Source organism: Anas platyrhynchos, chromosome 1, assembly GCF_047663525.1.
Source record: "Anas platyrhynchos isolate ZD024472 breed Pekin duck chromosome 1, IASCAAS_PekinDuck_T2T, whole genome shotgun sequence".
Taxonomy (NCBI): domain Eukaryota; kingdom Metazoa; phylum Chordata; class Aves; order Anseriformes; family Anatidae; genus Anas; species Anas platyrhynchos.
The window spans coordinates 178,485,898-178,502,351 of record NC_092587.1 but is presented as its reverse complement, the minus strand read 5'-3'; the positions used below and the strand labels follow the sequence as shown (position 1 = coordinate 178,502,351).

Sequence of the window (16,454 nt, the reverse complement as noted above, 5' to 3'; positions counted from 1 at the left end):
CTCACATCCTATCACTTGTCACCTGAGAAAAGAGACTGACACTCTCCTCACTGCAACCTCCTTTCAAGTAGTTGTAGAGAGAGATAAGGTCTCCCCTCAGCGTCCTCTTCCCCAGAAGTTATGATATATGAAAATATTAAGGCCTATAATCTACCAAAGCACAGGCAACACTTATTTAATATTGGCCTATAATAAAATTATAACATATCAGAACTAATTGTGCTTCCTTTCTGGAAGGAAACCTGCTCGCTTAATAGTGTGAAACAGAATTTAGAAGCCTAATTCCATGTCAATTATCAGGCAGTTTATAAGGAAGCTAAATAAGCACCGCACAACCCCTTTTAAATGCAGACTAATTTGTAATTTGGTATTTCAAACTGCATCTTTGGATAGTCTGAAAACTGAAATCAACACATACTCTCAACTGCTTGACCCTGGAAGTTACAGCGTGCCCTACTACTGAAATGATCTGCTGGTAAGAAATTAATAACTGAGTTATACAAAAAAACAAGCATTTCTACACCTGAATGTTTGCTCTGCATAACTAGGGGTCTTCCCCATCTGCAGTTCTCTACAGAGAAGTGGGATTTACGAAGTTAGACCTTTCAGAATATTGCTTAGCATTTTCAAAGAGCTCTTAGTGCAATTATAACTGTGTTTTTTTTTATAAGTCTCAATTCTGTACCATTTGCTGTTTCTTCTTTTTGCCAGTTCTTCCCATTAGCAGACAAATTCCTCACCACTTGAGGTGTCAAGTTGTATTTCGCAAACATCAGTATTACCCAGACAGGCTGCAACTTACTGCCATATTTATGTTACTCATATCCCTTTTGTATACGAGAACAGTTTTAGGAGACACTACCTTATATTATTTACTAAAAAAAAGCTATGTGGCAAGAGTTTGGAAGCAGGGGGCTGCAGGGATGGCCTCTGTGAGCAGAGCCCAGCAGCTGCCCCATGTCAGATCTGAGCCAGCTCCAGCTGGCTCCAAAGGGACCTGCTGCTGGCCAGAGCCGAGCCAGGGAGCAACACTGGGTGGGCCTCTGGGAGAGCAGACTGAAGGAAGAAAAGAAAAAAACAACGTGACATCAGCTTGGAGAGAGGAGTGAGACCCAGCCCTGCAGCCCCCAGGCCAGTGCAGCAGGAGGGCAGGAAGTGCTGCAGGCAGGCAGCAGCAGTTCCCCTGCGGCCCATGGAGAGCCCCCGCAGAAGCAGGCCCCGGGCCGGAGCTGCAGCCCGTGGAGAGGAGCCCACGCAGGAGCAGGGGGCTGGGGGTGCCAGAATCTCGTGGGAGGGACCCCACGGGGAGCAGGGACAGGGAGGGACGGTGAAGGAGCGGTGGAGACGAAGCATCAGGGACTGACCGCAGCCCCCATTGCCCATTGTTCCCCTGCACTGCTTGGGGGGAGGAGGTGGAAGAGGGAGGATGGGGTAAGGTGTTTTTAGCTTGGTTTTAGTCTCTCACTGCTCTGGTCTGTTAGAGAGAGGCAATAAATTATATTAATCTCCCAATATTGAACCTGTTTTGCTTGTGATGATAACTGTTGAGTGATCTCCCTGTCCTTATCTCCACCCTTGAGCCTATTCTGTTGTATTTTCTCCCTTTTTCCTATGAGGAAGGGGTGTAAAAGTTCAGCTATGATAGAGTGCAGCTGCCCAGCAGGGTAAAAACACCACACATGGTGACTAACACAATAATCTTAAATCTAAACTATTTACTGAAAACAGTAATTGAAGAAACATATCATAACTTAAACACAGCCTACCTGTTTGAATTCTGAGTCTTTTCCCACCATGACCTGAAGGCAGTAAATAACTGGATCACCCTTCATGGGCTGCAGAACCTCCCATGTGATTTCACACGTATGATCGTTTATTCTCTCTATCCTTGGTGCTGAAGGAAGATCACAAAAGGAACAGCTAAGCTCTGTTTTTTGTCACTTAACATCACATTATCATGATTACTACAAAAAAAGTGCTGTTTTTTGTCTTAGAGAAGCAAGAGATTCATATTCAAATGTATTTTTCCAATGTTTTCTGGAACAGACAAGTGATACATTGATCTCTTGCTAGTTTAAGTAACCTCTGACAGAAAGCAAGTAAAATTTGGTCACCACAAATATGTATCTCATGCAAGAAAATGAGCTGCTATGCTTAAAATTATTCTAAATGTGTCAAAAAGAATTGTGACCTTGAACTACTCCAACAGCTCGGTCACTCTCTCTTGGTAAACAAGGATTCTAAGTATAAACCTTGTTATGTCAAAATACTTATAAATCCCAAGTCCCTCATTTCTGGAGCTAATATTTTAGGCTTTAGGCAATTACATTAAAGGTGCATCACCTCACAGTCTCTACCCACATTGAGAAAACAGCTTAGCACTCTACAGGTAACATAATACCACCACCAAATGTCCATCTGTCTAATCCCCACCCCATATCACCCACCTACAAAAGAACAAACCAAACCAAAACAACAACAAAATCAAAAAGAAAACAAAACATCTTTACCTTTCAAGGCAGCTGGAACAGATTTGGGAGTAGTGAAAATATATTCTTGAGAAAGGGGACCTTCACCAGCTTCATTGCATGCCTGAATACAAAATTTGTATGACGTTGACTCACTGAGTCTTTGTACTTTGTATGTATGACATGGTCCTCTGTATAAGGATACAAACCTGAAAATGGAAAGGGTGGCTTATAGTCAATATAGAAAATAACTTCTGAAGTAGTCAGATTGTCTTGTCTTGTAATTTATGCTCATAATTTCCCAGAAACTAATGAGAACCCCCCAAATATTTCAGACTTCAACAGTATTCTGTGATTCTGACACTATGAAACAATGAGCTTATTTTCCAGTGTTAGGCTTTTGTTTCTCATCACTCAGAAATAAAATAATACCGAGCAGAATAAGGTGACACCAAAACCAACCTTCCATTCTTATCCTCCATTTGAAGGTGGTACTGAATGGAGTCAGTTAATGCTTTTGCAGTTCCCTCTCCCCACTTCAGCTTGAGAGTCTGAGAACTGTATGCAGCACACTCCAGGCGAGGTGGATCCGGGGGAAGAGGCTTTGTTTTCAGCTTAATGGTGTGGCTGAAAGGACCTGCTCCAAGACTGTTTAGGGCTTGAATTCGTATTCTAGTATTCAAAGAGAAAGAGAATAAATCAGCTAGAAATTAGATCTTAGAAAGTAACTGGTTATTTCCACCATTCGCATTCAGGAGAGAATAATGGTACTGTACAGACGTTACTTTCTATGAAGAAGAATTTTCTCAATATTATGCTCTGAAAAACTCTCATGAATATGCAGGAGTGTCATTTTACTTGCCGCATCTCAAGGAGCTGGATTGATTCAAAATAAAATGTATTAGGCATATTTGCATCATCCAAGTTAGGGCAAAGATACAAAAGCTCTATCAGCTACTTCAGTAACGGTCCATCTTCCTGACCCTGCAAAGCCTTGTACCAAAATTTTTGATTGCTAAGAGCTACAGGATTTGTACTTCTCACCCTGGAGAGATGAGGGGAAGAAAAGAAAGCCCACCTCCAAAATACGCAAATCCACAGCTTTGGCTATTCTATCAGGGGAGTTTGAGGATGGCTAAAGGAAAATTTAAGGGCTTTTTAGAACTGAGCAGATTTATGTGAAAATAAAGGGATGCTGTACAGCCACCTCTTACAGAATGCTGTTTTCACTGGTAACATGCCTCCAGGTGTCTGCAAACACACGCCACCTTGGGTCTGCTTGGAAATGGAGAGGGGTAATGACAAGTCGAAGGACACATGACTGAGGGGTTTGTAGACCTTGAGATTCGGAGATAAATTTTACTTTTTTGGGGTACTCAATGGAAAACAATGCTACTCTACAGATCTCACAGGTAGCCATAGATAGGAAAGTGTGTCTCATCTCAGTTTTCGAAGGCTAAGGTTTGCATGTCTAGTATCAGGTAGTATCTAGGTAACTGAGAAAAAGTAATCACAGTAATTCTATTCTGAAACAATCAACCACACAATGTCAAAACACTGGGACAGAAATGTGTGTGTAGGTTGTGGATAAATATTTCTCCTTCATTATAGTAATATTTAACATCATATTAATTTATTATAGCAGAGAACCAAGGTTAATATCTGCAATTTTTTATGTGGACAAAGAGATCACAGTCCAAGATGCATTCTGTAGAAGCTCTTTTATGGGGAGAAGCACCGAAGTACCTCTGCAGTGGAAGCTTCTCATTTTTCAGCTTGTTGACACTGAGAGCAACAGCTCTTCAATTTGCCAGCATTATTGCTAAGTAATTATAAGGCACACAAGAAGATTTTAGTCTTTCATTCAGCATTAAAAAGAAGCAAAAAATATTTAACATTAAGGATTCATAAAATTACGTACCCAGATGATACCCTCATCACACTGAAATCAGCATGAGCTTAAATTCTGACTTCAGTAAGCCTGACTTTAAGTTTTAACACAGAGGATGCATGTTTCTAACAGGAATGGAGCATCCCTTCAGGCAGAATTATGGATTTCTACATTCATATCTTTCAGTATCTCTTACGTCAAACGTAAGGGATGATTTTGGTAACTGAAATTCTTCAATTAGATTTAAAATTGATTGATAGATTTTCAAACCAATGTTCTTTATGCTGACTGCCACTCAAATACATGGTATTTCTGCAGAAATGACATTGCAAGATATGATGAGCTGTTATTAGATCAGACAATCCAGTCAACAAAGACTGCACATGGTCGTTCCTTGGATGGGTTTTACCTTCACAAACAGATTAGAAACCATCTATCTATACAGGAACCTGTCCAAAAATGGTTATGAATCTGAACCTGTAACCTGAATTCAATTAAGCTGATGCATTAACAGATGCAACGAATCTACCACAATAACCAGATTAAAATAAAAACATTCTTGAAAGAAAATAAAAACAACATAGCTCATCTTTTTATGAAAGTCATCATTACAAAGCTTCCTTTTGCTCCATGGTTAGCTACTAATGTTACTCCAGGAGTAATGTGGAGAATGAAAAACTACACAGAAACAAACAAACAAACAATCTGCTCCTGTGGGAGAAAACAGCAGGCTTTCAAGTAGCTTTGCACAACATACCTGTAGGTTGTATCTGGCTGTAAGCCATCTATAAAATAGCTGAGAACCTTCCCGACAGTTATTGGTTGCTTATCTCCAAAGTCTATGCTGTAGCCAGTGATCTCAGATCCATGGTCGCAAGGTTTCTCCCAGCTTATAGCAAGGCATGTGGAAGGATAATAGTGTGGACTTTCCACTTCGTCTTCGCTTAGTCCCCGAAGACAAGTCACAACTGCAGGTACAGATGCTGGAGTCATACACGCCACTACTTCACTGAAAGGGCCTGCACCCGCAACATTCACTGCCTGCAAATGCAAAGTAGGCCATGTTTTTACAGCAGGGGTGATCTCCGCTTCCACATTTCACTAACAAGAGTTTTACGTTAGCTTTACATTTTTACCTGAACCCTGCAATAGTATATAGTGGCAGGCGAAAGTCCTTTCATTTCACAGTTGAGCCCAGGCCCGCAGTAAGAGATCTGCATGCATCCTTCCACACCGCCCCATTCCAGTCGGTATTCTGTTACATCAGCTCCATTACTCACTGGAACCTTTAAAATGGACAAAAAGAAGTTAAATTCACCACATCTGTATTATTTTTTCTGTAAATCAACAGGATTGCAGGTAAAGTGTTGGTTTTGCTTTTTAAACAACAGGGAGGCAGAAAGGTCTGAACTTCACAGGAATGTTACCCTCTGATTTCCTTCCTCATTTTTAATTTAATACAATACAAATAAATCTGACCACATTACCAGCCTTGAGTCATCTATACTTTAAAAACACTATTTATTATTGCTGACTAATGTACTCAAAGTAATTGTGATTTTAGTTGTGTTAATGCAGACGTCATCTAGCATGCAGCATTTAGCTTAGAGACCTAAACAGCCGGTGGCACGAGATGGTGGCCTTAAGAGGGTAGAGTTCAAATCACGTGTACCAGACATGTCAGACTAAGACATGAGATTACAGGAAGATATCAGTAGTCAATGAAGTAATAAAGAAAAAAAAAGCCAAAAACCACCCCCATATTAACAAAAAAAAACAACAACCTAGATCATGAAGAAAACTGAAAGAAAATGCTGTTGCTGTTTTGGGCTAACTATTCCAAGACAGCCATCCCACTGAGGTGCAAGATAAGGAATAATTACTCCAAAGCATGTCTTTTGCTTTCCCCTTCCTTTGAAAGAGGAATATTCCCTACTTTCAACATTGGGCTAGTTGAAAATAATTGACTCAGTATAAAGGGCATTTCAAAGGATAACATTTGATGTGATTGACAGAGACTGCCCTTCCGTTCTCTAATTCACAATGACAAGTGTTTGGTCAGAGAACTGATGCAGCTGTAGATGGTTGTGCAATATGACAGTGAAGATGGAGACATTTCTCAATGTTACCACTATCTGTTGCAGCTGTAGCAGAGTTCACCCTAACAGAAATCAAAGAATTGAAGCCAGCTAGTTCAGGGATGACAATAAACTGTGTGGGAAGTGTTTGATATGCTGAAGGGTACAGCTATCAGGGCAATTTCAGCAAGCAGGATCTGATACAAACCTCACGAAGTTCAACTAAAGCAAAGGCAAATTTATAGTCCTGGACCTGGGACAGATACATACTCTCTGCATTAGAAGAAGAGCAGCAAGAAAGCTAAAAGGAGCAATCATTCCCCTTTGATCAGCACCTGTGAGGCTACATCTCCAGTACTGTGTCCTATCTTATGCTCCCCAACATAAGACAGACTTTGAAATACTTGAAAAAGCCCAGTGAAGGGCCACCATAAGGGCAGTGCAAAAAAGATAAGGTTTATTTATCTTAAGATGATTAAGCTAAGGGAAGATCTTACTGTTAAGATCTTACTTAAATTACTTACTGGGAGGATACGAAGAAGATGCTGCCAAATACTTCTTAAAGATGTACAGTAACAGGACAACAGGCAACAGTCACATCTTGGACTAAAGCATATTTTGACTGGACATAAAGGGAAAAAAATCTACAGCATAATAGTCTGCCCGAAGGCATTTTTGTGAGGCTGCAGAATCTTTATCCTTGGAGATATGCAAAATGTGACTTGACAAGGCTCTGAGAAACCTGAGCTAAATTTGAAGTTATCTCTGTTTTGAAAAGAGGGTTGAATCAAATAACATCCAGAGGTCCAGTCCTACATTAATTACTCTGTGATTCTATAAAGTCAACATCGAAAATTGGTCCAATTAATCTTACCTGAACATTTCTTCAAAAGGGTTTGCCTTGTAGACAATTAAGGAAAGCCCAGCAGGGCTTTGAGATGCCCAATAGGAAGCACAAACAATAGTTCAATAGTTTAATCTTTTTTTTTCTGTACAGTTCTGTAACTCAGATGATTGATTCTGTCTCAAGCCATTGAAAAGCTGCGTTTAAACAGTATTCCCAGATAGAATCCTCCTTTTTACAAGCTTAATTTTTTATCTATAGCATTTTTTTTAATCAGCCATCTAAATACTATGGGTTTATAGGAAGTCTGTGAGGCTTTTGCTACATTACTACTGATGCAATTATATAAAATTAGATCAGCTTATAAAAACAACATATGTACAATAATCCATGGATGTATTCGCTCTGAGGAAACATAACTACATTAAAGAAAAAAATTTAAGAAGAGCCTGCATCACTCAGAAATGTAGTGCAGCAGTTGTGGCAAAACTCTTAAACAAAAGAATAAAGTAAGATCTCAAGAATCCAGACTGCTGTTTCACAACTGTTGTATCATGATATGATGAATTACTTTGAAGTTTTACCCACCAAGTATTGCATAATTGGGTAAGCAGGTTTAAAAATGCGACTGAAATAGTCTTAAGCTTTTGAAGTTGGACTTAAAAATGTAGAGGACAATTATGTTAACACAGTATGTAAAACATTTACTTCTTACCTCCCAAGACACCTGGGCACATGCAGCAGATCTGCATGCCACTTGTGGGGGCTTGCACTGATCTGGTGGTCCAGGCGCTGTAATAATTTCACATTTTTCCGAGTAAGGTCCAAACTATTAAAAAGAGAGTTGATATAACTAACTGGTAATAATAACATTATTGCTTTTAAAATAACAGTTTTTCATAACACAAGCATGTAATAGCAGTCTGAAACTCTGTATTACTTGCTTATAAAATAAATCTTTGTGGACTGTGGATTTATTTCAGTATCTGACTAGACTCCAGAATAGCTGCAATGCTTGTTTCTACAGCAAATGCAATCAGAATAAATTTAGCACTTCAAACTCTCAGGCGAAAGGATTCGGAAGCATTTTCCTCTTCTTTTGAAGTTCCATGTTTGCTACACCACAGCAGAACACTATTTGTAACTGCCTATTTGTATTTGTGTAAAAGAAAAAAAAAGGATTCCAAAAATGCTCTATCTATAAACTGCTCTTTGGGGGATTTAAAAATTAGGTCAGTGCTTTAAAGCCTTAAGCTGCAGGCCTCTCCACAATGTCAACTGGTGATGACAGTTTCTATGAAGCAAATGTTATCAAACAAATGCAAGCTGCCTTGCATTGTTTTTAAATCAGGATTTTGGACACATTATGAAACAAAGCTTGTGCTACAGCAACAATTGATTTCAACACATTCAATACCTCAACAAGAGGAAATATCTGTCTATCTGACAGAACACATACCCAAAAGTTAAACTAAATATTAAAAAAAAAAAACACAACAAAGCATACAGAAAATGCCGATTACGTTCTAGAACATGAACAGATATAAAGAACAATCCATTTACAGAGATGCATACAGAAAACAGCTTACTGCCTTGCTTCACATGAGAATATTCAAGTTGGAACGATCCTTTGATAAAGTATTTAGCATTTCCTAACATTTTCACAATGCTATAATTCAGGTATAAGACATAATTAGCTGTTTTCTCTTCCCAACACCTACAAATCCCTTTGTTATAAACTGATGTTTAACTGTTTCTACCCAGCAATAAGCTCTGTCAACCAAATTAATCTACATTAGGAAATCCTCATTTTAAAATCACTTCTAAAATGCTTCTTTTAACAAAGAAGATGTTCAACAGCAATTGCACTCTCTGCAACTGATTTCATTTCACACTACCTCCTTACCCCAGCCTTGTTAGCTGCTCGCAGTCTGAAGTTGTATATCCTCCCTGGAAGAAGGCTGCCTACTGTGCATTCAACATCAGAGCCTTGGTAAACCTCTCTGTGTTCATCAGTTTCTGTCTGAAACATTTCCAGACCATAACAGGTGATGGGTGAACCACCATCTACCTGAGGTGGTCCTAAAAATAAGAAAGAAAAACTTGTTTAATTTTAACACACAACACATCTTGATCCCTTACACTCAGGAACAGTTGTAATTGAATTACCCCAGCGCAGCTGAATTTCTCTTGCTCTTGGTCTGCCCTGTAGCCTTGGAGGCTGGCATGGACCTGGAACGACTGCTGGTGTCTGCACCAGCAAAGAATCAGATGCCTACAAAGGAAAAAGGAGATTAATGAAGTCACCTAGGCCAAAACAAGCACTAGCAATTATTGTAACAAATAAAAAGCATGTCCTCAAATCAGAAACAGGACCTTCCATTTCTTGAACTGTATCCTCAAATACATGAAGATGCTTAACTGACCTGGTATGTGTTTATTGTAATACTTACATAGAACATTCTGCAGTGATCACACAACAGGCAAAATTAACCTTTGCCTTTGTGTATTTCTACACATGAAAAAGGTTAAATTAAAGGAAAAAAAAAGTTATGTATCACCTCAAACCTACTACAGAAGCCTGTAACATGAATTCTTTAGGGTTAACTCATTTTCTTTTTCATTAAACTGTAATTTAATGGTTTCTGAAACCTCACTCTAAGGGTTGTATACTTCTATATGTGCAAGATACCTGTCAGAAAGCAAAGTAGGCACAGATGACGATCAGATGCCATAAAATATAATTAAGATTTCAACTTTTTCAATTACTTAGTAATATGTACTGTGCAAGTATTTGAAGTGTGCACAAAAATACATAGCAACATGCAACAGATAGCACTGTCTGTTTTGGATACAGACAGAAATGAGTCAGACCTGATCACAGGTTATTAGCTTCAGTGTGATACAGAACAAATATTCCTGTTTCTGGACTGGAGCTGATAAGCCTTTTAGTTTACAACAGGGATGCATCTCAGAGTCTCATCTCACAACTGCTGTGTACATATGTTCCAGTAAGAGCAGACTGGAATATCTGCTGCTTTTCAGTTCCTTTGATATGTATTATTGCACTGAGCAACAGATGCTAGATAAAAAGCAGAATGTTTCTCAGGAGGCATATAACCATGGCAAGCTGCAGAAAAGGCTTCATTACAGCGTTATTTACTATTCTTCTGCTGAATTCTGACACCTTCAAAAAGCATTAGGACTTCCTGAAAGTTACCATCTCCTTGGTATTCAAATAATACTTATTCTAAACTCATGTGGGGAAAGAGGCTGGCATATTGAAAGTCTCCAAGGACGAATGTGCACTTGTGGCTAGGTAACTGAGAAGTGTACTGCCTTCCTCCTTCCCCTGTACAAAAAAAGCAAGCTGAGCTATGGCATGAGGGAAAGCATCAAAGCTGTGCCAACTCTGAATGAATGTGTATTTTTCCTTAAGACAAGGTGGCTATGGACAAGGATATCTTTACAGGAGACTTCTATATGGATGAAGAACACATGAATTTCCTATGCTCTGACTAAGCTGCTTAGGTGACTACAATGACAACACTGAAAACATTAAATTTACACTGCTGTCTTGGGTTAGGCCTTGAGAAACGACATTTTTATCAACATATTGCACAGGAAAAGACAGAGAATCTGTTTCAGTAAATAAGAAAAATCACTTGAAGCAAAATATATCAACAGAAGAGAATTTTCTTATTTATTTCTGTAAGAAGTAGGCAGAAATTTGAACTGCTGCACATCAATACTGGGACTTCTTTGAGGTTTTAAATGGCTACATTGCTAGGCAGTTCTGTACAATTACTGCTGTAACAATATTTATTAACTGTTGGATCCGATTTTCGTAAAGAATTGCATTTAAGAAAAACGTTAGCTAATATTACCGTGCTCTGTCCTCCTTCCCCAATGCAATATACTCGTAAGCGATAGGAACAACCAGGGTTTAATCGGTCACACAGATGTTCCCTAGCAGCTCCACTGTATATCGTGTCCCACTTGTTTCCTGAAAGGTAAGTGTGCAATGAACCAACGTGTAATTTACCACACTTCAGTAGCAGCCACAGCAGGTATCCTTGCTTCACCAAGTGTGTGCTTGTCAGAAAAAAAAATAAAGGCTTGCTTTGGGTTTCCTTGAAAAAGATTAAATTATTTTGCAGATGGTTTCTTATACAAATTCGTGTAGATCTGCTAAGTAGAATCTCTTCCTTATTTGGTATTCACATTAAATATGAGAGAATTTACTCTTAATAAGGATATTGTTACTGGGCCAGCAAGCACATGTAAACAGCATAACCAAATAAAATTGTAAAGACAGAAAAGCAAAAATTCCCACAGAAAAAAACCTTTCAGTTACACCATGTCTATTCATTTTGCACGTTGTCACTACTGCTTACAATTGAAAAAGCGTGTTCCTGTATTTTGGAATGGCCCAGCACCATCTGGAACACTGATTTCGTTCTTTGCTTTTCAGTCAGGTTCTTAAATGGGAAATTCTTCAGTGTTCTCACAAGAGATGAAGCTGGGAACCTGGGGCCTTTAAACCAAATCTCCAACAGTTTCATACATCACAGAATTTAGAGGGCTACAAATGAAACTTAGTGCACAGCTCACTTCATCTGCATGAAAGGCTCAGGTAAACTCTTTCCAAGAGTGACTTAATGTGGACATGCTGTAGGCTAAGGAAAGTGACAAATGAAGTATTGAAAGAACCACAAGCGATACCTTTGGCAGGACTACCATTACAATTTGGGGACGGTGCACTCTTCGCCTGACACAGCAAGAGAGGTATGAACTTTCATTCTCAGACTGTGCTGCTGGGTACAGGTAAGGTTACTTAATAGGTCTAGATTTTCAAATAATTTAGCTGGATATTTCTATGCCAAATTTAGATTTATTTATTTTTTATTTCCCTTCTGTATGAAAGGACAGAAAAGCAAGCAGCAGAAACACTTATTCCAGCTCCATCATTATTCTCATTTAGTAGCAGTAAATGGAACATTAATGTTTCATTCATCTCACACATCCAACAAAGCTAAGTAGCCCTTTCTTACCCTTAAATAACTGTCACGAATCACTTGACTTCCAAAACAGAACACACCTGTGTGATAGGTGAAGCTCAGAGCATCTCTTTTGCCACAGCTTTATGACATCTTTCTAATCCAGAGAAACAGAATTTCCTGTGTGCAGGATTCAACATCCCTATTTTTTAAAAATACAGTTTCTTGAAATAACATTCCCTATCCTAATACCTATTTTACTCTTCCCACAATTTATAACTAAATGTGTCTGCACAGAAAAGATCACAGCTGAATGCCAACATATACTCCTAATACTTACCGTTTAAGCCTTCAGACATCTCCACAACATATGTATTTATTGCTGCTCCTCCGTTGTCTTTTGGCGGATCTATCAAAAAATAACAATATTCCAACAACACATGGTAAATCAAATTGTTTTGTAGCTTTAGGGGAGAATTAAAAAAAAAAGGTAAAATTGACAGACAACTGGAAATGAGTGCTCTTTCAGACAGGTAGCCATAGCATCCTGCATCCTAGTTCAGACAGCTGCAAATTATTCAAATCCTCCACTATCCAAAGCTGCCAGATCACAACCCTACTACAGTCTACAGACGGCGTGTGATGAGTGAAATCAGGCACCTGGGAGATGCCACAGCAAACGTTTCAGTTAGTCTGAAGGGATCCCGATTATGGTTTCAGAGACACAGATCCTAATGGCCCTGCAATCTGGACTGCAGATAGGGAAAAGATGGGCATACTGATTTTGAAGTAAGAATATTTAATCTTTTAAGGACAGCATTTTAAAAAGTGAAGTATTTTGGGAGAGAACAGAAGTGAGGAGTTATATACTGAACACTTAATCTCATAAATTTTTAGTCTAGCAGTAGAAATTGAGTTACCTGTCCTCCTTGGTACAACACTGAAGGACAAGACAGGAAACTATAGAACTATCTTTGACACCTAGTTCTACTACTCTTTCTCAGAGCTGATTCAGGGAACAGAAAAATTAAAATACTGTGGAAAAACAACATTTTTGACAAATATAAAGGCAGCTTAATACTTTAAAACAGAAGGGGACTGCTGCTATAACATCGTATTACACATGTGCTCGATGAAATGGTGTTGGCTCTTAGGCGAGTGTTACATATCACATCACACCTGCCAAATAAAATGAGACTTCCTGTATAGCACGCAGCACTTTTTTGGATGGAAGGCAGCAGTCAACTTACCCCAAATGAAAGGCTTTTTTTTCACATAATTATCACTCATGAAAATAAAAAAGGAATATTATAGTTCAAAATAATGACTATTACAACTTCCATATATAAATAGATATTTTAGGTAGTTTTCTATTTACAGATCAGATTATTTATAGTACTTTATACATTATATGCTATCCATATAACCGAACAAATTTCAAACCCAAAATATTCAGCCTGATAGAGAAAAGCAGTCTGGAAAGATGCAAGACTGAATTAGTTGTGTACTATTCTACAAGGAGCTTTCATATTATTACTGTGAAAGAACACAATATTAAAACACACTACTATACAGAACTAAGTAAGAAGTTTAATTATTTGTGACAGTAAGTAAAACCTTCACCCATGTGGTTTTCAGCTAAAGTACATCACAGCACTGCTTCTCCTTCTCCTATTTCACAACATCAGGGTAAGAAAAACCCCCAAGCTTAAGGAAGTTTCTCAAGATCTCTAATGAATAAAAGTATTTATCTCTCAAAAGTAAACACTTTGAAGAGAGAAGTTAAACTTGGACCTTTTCTTTTGATGAAAAAATAAAATCCATGGCATCTGCTTTTTGTGCCAGAGTAACATTAACTTCTTAGTACACAAATTAACACTACAATGTTTTAACTACTTTAGTCCTTTGCTGTAACAGTCCCTATTACAATTCATGTATTATTCTTCCCAAAAATTACGCTATTACACTGCCATCCTATGTATTTTGGATCAGTGTTTTTCCATGATGGCTCAGCTGACTGAAGTATATCGAAGTATATAAAATCTGGCCTTTTACGTAAGAACATAAAAAAACCCAACAAAACAAAACAAACAGGACACACTCTAAAAAGAGCTGGACAATGTTCTTACCCCAGACTATTTTAAAACTCTGTGCATGAATTTTTCCTTTCACTGATGGTTTTGAAGGTACCCCGGGCTTGTCTGGGCAAGTAGCATAGTCTACTGTTTCACTTGGACTGCTTTTCCCTTCTGAATTATAGGCAATGACCTGTAAACACATAAAAATTATTATAAACACAGAACAAATGTAATGGCTAGTGGTATGCTGTTCAGTGTAACAGTAAGAGCAAATTAATTTATATGTATGTGTAGACAAATAGCTAGACAATAAACCATTAGGAGAACCATTAGGAGAAACAGATCTATTATGCACCTTCATTTTATAGTTTTTGATAGTCTTATAATTAGTCAATGCTGAAATTAAAAACACCTGTAAATTGCCAGAAAAAAAATATTAAAACAAACAAACAAAAATAATAATTGTGAAGCTGGAAGAAAAAAAAAAGCAAATACCCATCAAATCAAATACCCTTAAAAATCAAATAAAAAAAAAAAAAATACCCCCCAAATATCCTCCACATTTCGAATGTTGGTACATAAAGTTAGGCTTCTACTTAGGGCACATAAGACCAGCCTGACTGTATAAGGTAATCAGGACACGCAGCCCTCTGTGACACTAATGGAATCTGTGGGTGCTCAATATAGCACAAAACACTTCATTCCAAAGTGAAGGACTTGAGGACTTTATTTTTTTTTAAGCAGCTCAAGATACTCAGAAACTAGCTATGTTTAAGAACTACTCCTTTTTATTGGAGTTGTGCAGGACCTGGGGATCCTGGTGAGAGCAAACTAGCAATGCACGTTGGCAGCAGCAAAGGTAAATTGTTTCATGGGCTGCATCAGCAAGAATTGAGCCAGTAGAAGGAAGGGTGTGATTTTGCCACTTTACTCAGCACTTTTCAGGCTAAACCTGGAACACTGTGCCTAGTTTTGGTCCTCCCAGCTTGAGATGCTGAGAAATTGAAAGAGCACATAAGATGAAGAACCTGTTGTAGGAGGAAAAGGCTGAAGAATTTGGGTTTACTTCACCTAGAAAACAGAAGTTTCAGTGTGGGGGATCTAATCACAGCCTTCCAATATTTAAAAGGTAGTTAAAGAAAATATGGAAATACTTGTTTTGCAGGGATATGTGATGACAGGACAAAAGACCATGGGCACAAGTGTGCCAGGGAAAATTCCATCTAGATATAAAGAAATAAATTCATCATCATGAGAACAGGCTGCCCAGCAAGGCAATGGAATTTCCCTTGCTGGAAATACCGAAGTCTCAGCTCAACAGGGCTAGTATAGAGTTGAATAGCCAGATCTAAGGCTCTGCTCTCTAGACAAATTTGGTCCAGATGATCTCTTAAAATCCCTTCCAACCTAGACTTTTTTCTATGTTTCTAGGAAAACAAAATGCTGCTATTCTTTACACCACAGTTGTGCAGTTAATTTATTGTGTATCCCCATTTGTTAAGAGCAAAAACCTAAGCAACCTAAAATGTATTTTTGCTTTTATGTTTATGTAAAAATTGAATAGAATCCAAATGGTAGGAGTAACGTCAGTAGTTTGAGAAGAGGAAATGTGAGCTAACATGCTCCTCAGACATTCTCCTGATACGGTTTACAAGATTAACAATCATCTGGTTGTTTTTGTGCCCTTACAAATGAAGTTAAAAAGGCAGTTGGCATTTACGTATTATAATAAGGTTTCCAATGGTTACAAAGTTTCTTTCAAAAGCCTTAAGGAATATTACTACTAATTAAGTCTTTCTCCTGTATAATAAAAATTAAAGACCTGATTAACACAGAATTTGTTTCTCCTTTATGCCCTATGAACGAGTGAACAGAGACTTCTGTTTACAGTTTTGTTAAGAAAAACATAGTATAAACATTCATATTTTATTTTAATGACAAACTTAGGATGCTAAAGTTAACTGAGCATTTACTAGTGATGTATATTATTAACACGTAGGATTACTTCCAAAGGAAAACTATCAAGTCCTGAAAAAGCAAGTTCCAAAGTATTTAGCTGATTTTTATTTGCAACACATATGTAGCTGTAACAGTC

At 38.1% G+C, this 16,454-nt stretch overlaps 1 protein-coding gene across 6 annotated transcripts in view; it reads right to left on the bottom strand.

The window, feature by feature from the left end:
• Positions 1 to 16,454, bottom strand: part of FNDC3A (fibronectin type III domain containing 3A) — a 112,287-nt gene that overhangs the window by 3,850 nt on the left and 91,983 nt on the right. For all 6 annotated transcript variants that reach the window (XM_038173523.2, XM_038173524.2, XM_038173522.2 and 3 more), the window contains 11 exons: positions 14,411 to 14,549; positions 12,622 to 12,690; positions 11,169 to 11,287; positions 9,451 to 9,556; positions 9,188 to 9,363; positions 7,997 to 8,110; positions 5,496 to 5,645; positions 5,117 to 5,400; positions 2,931 to 3,140; positions 2,511 to 2,677; positions 1,767 to 1,894 (listed from right to left, as the gene is read on the bottom strand). In XM_038173523.2, coding sequence (XP_038029451.1) covers positions 1,767 to 1,894; positions 2,511 to 2,677; positions 2,931 to 3,140; positions 5,117 to 5,400; positions 5,496 to 5,645; positions 7,997 to 8,110; positions 9,188 to 9,363; positions 9,451 to 9,556; positions 11,169 to 11,287; positions 12,622 to 12,690; positions 14,411 to 14,549 — 1,662 coding nt within the window. The remainder of the gene's footprint in view (positions 1 to 1,766; positions 1,895 to 2,510; positions 2,678 to 2,930; positions 3,141 to 5,116; positions 5,401 to 5,495; positions 5,646 to 7,996; positions 8,111 to 9,187; positions 9,364 to 9,450; positions 9,557 to 11,168; positions 11,288 to 12,621; positions 12,691 to 14,410; positions 14,550 to 16,454) is intronic.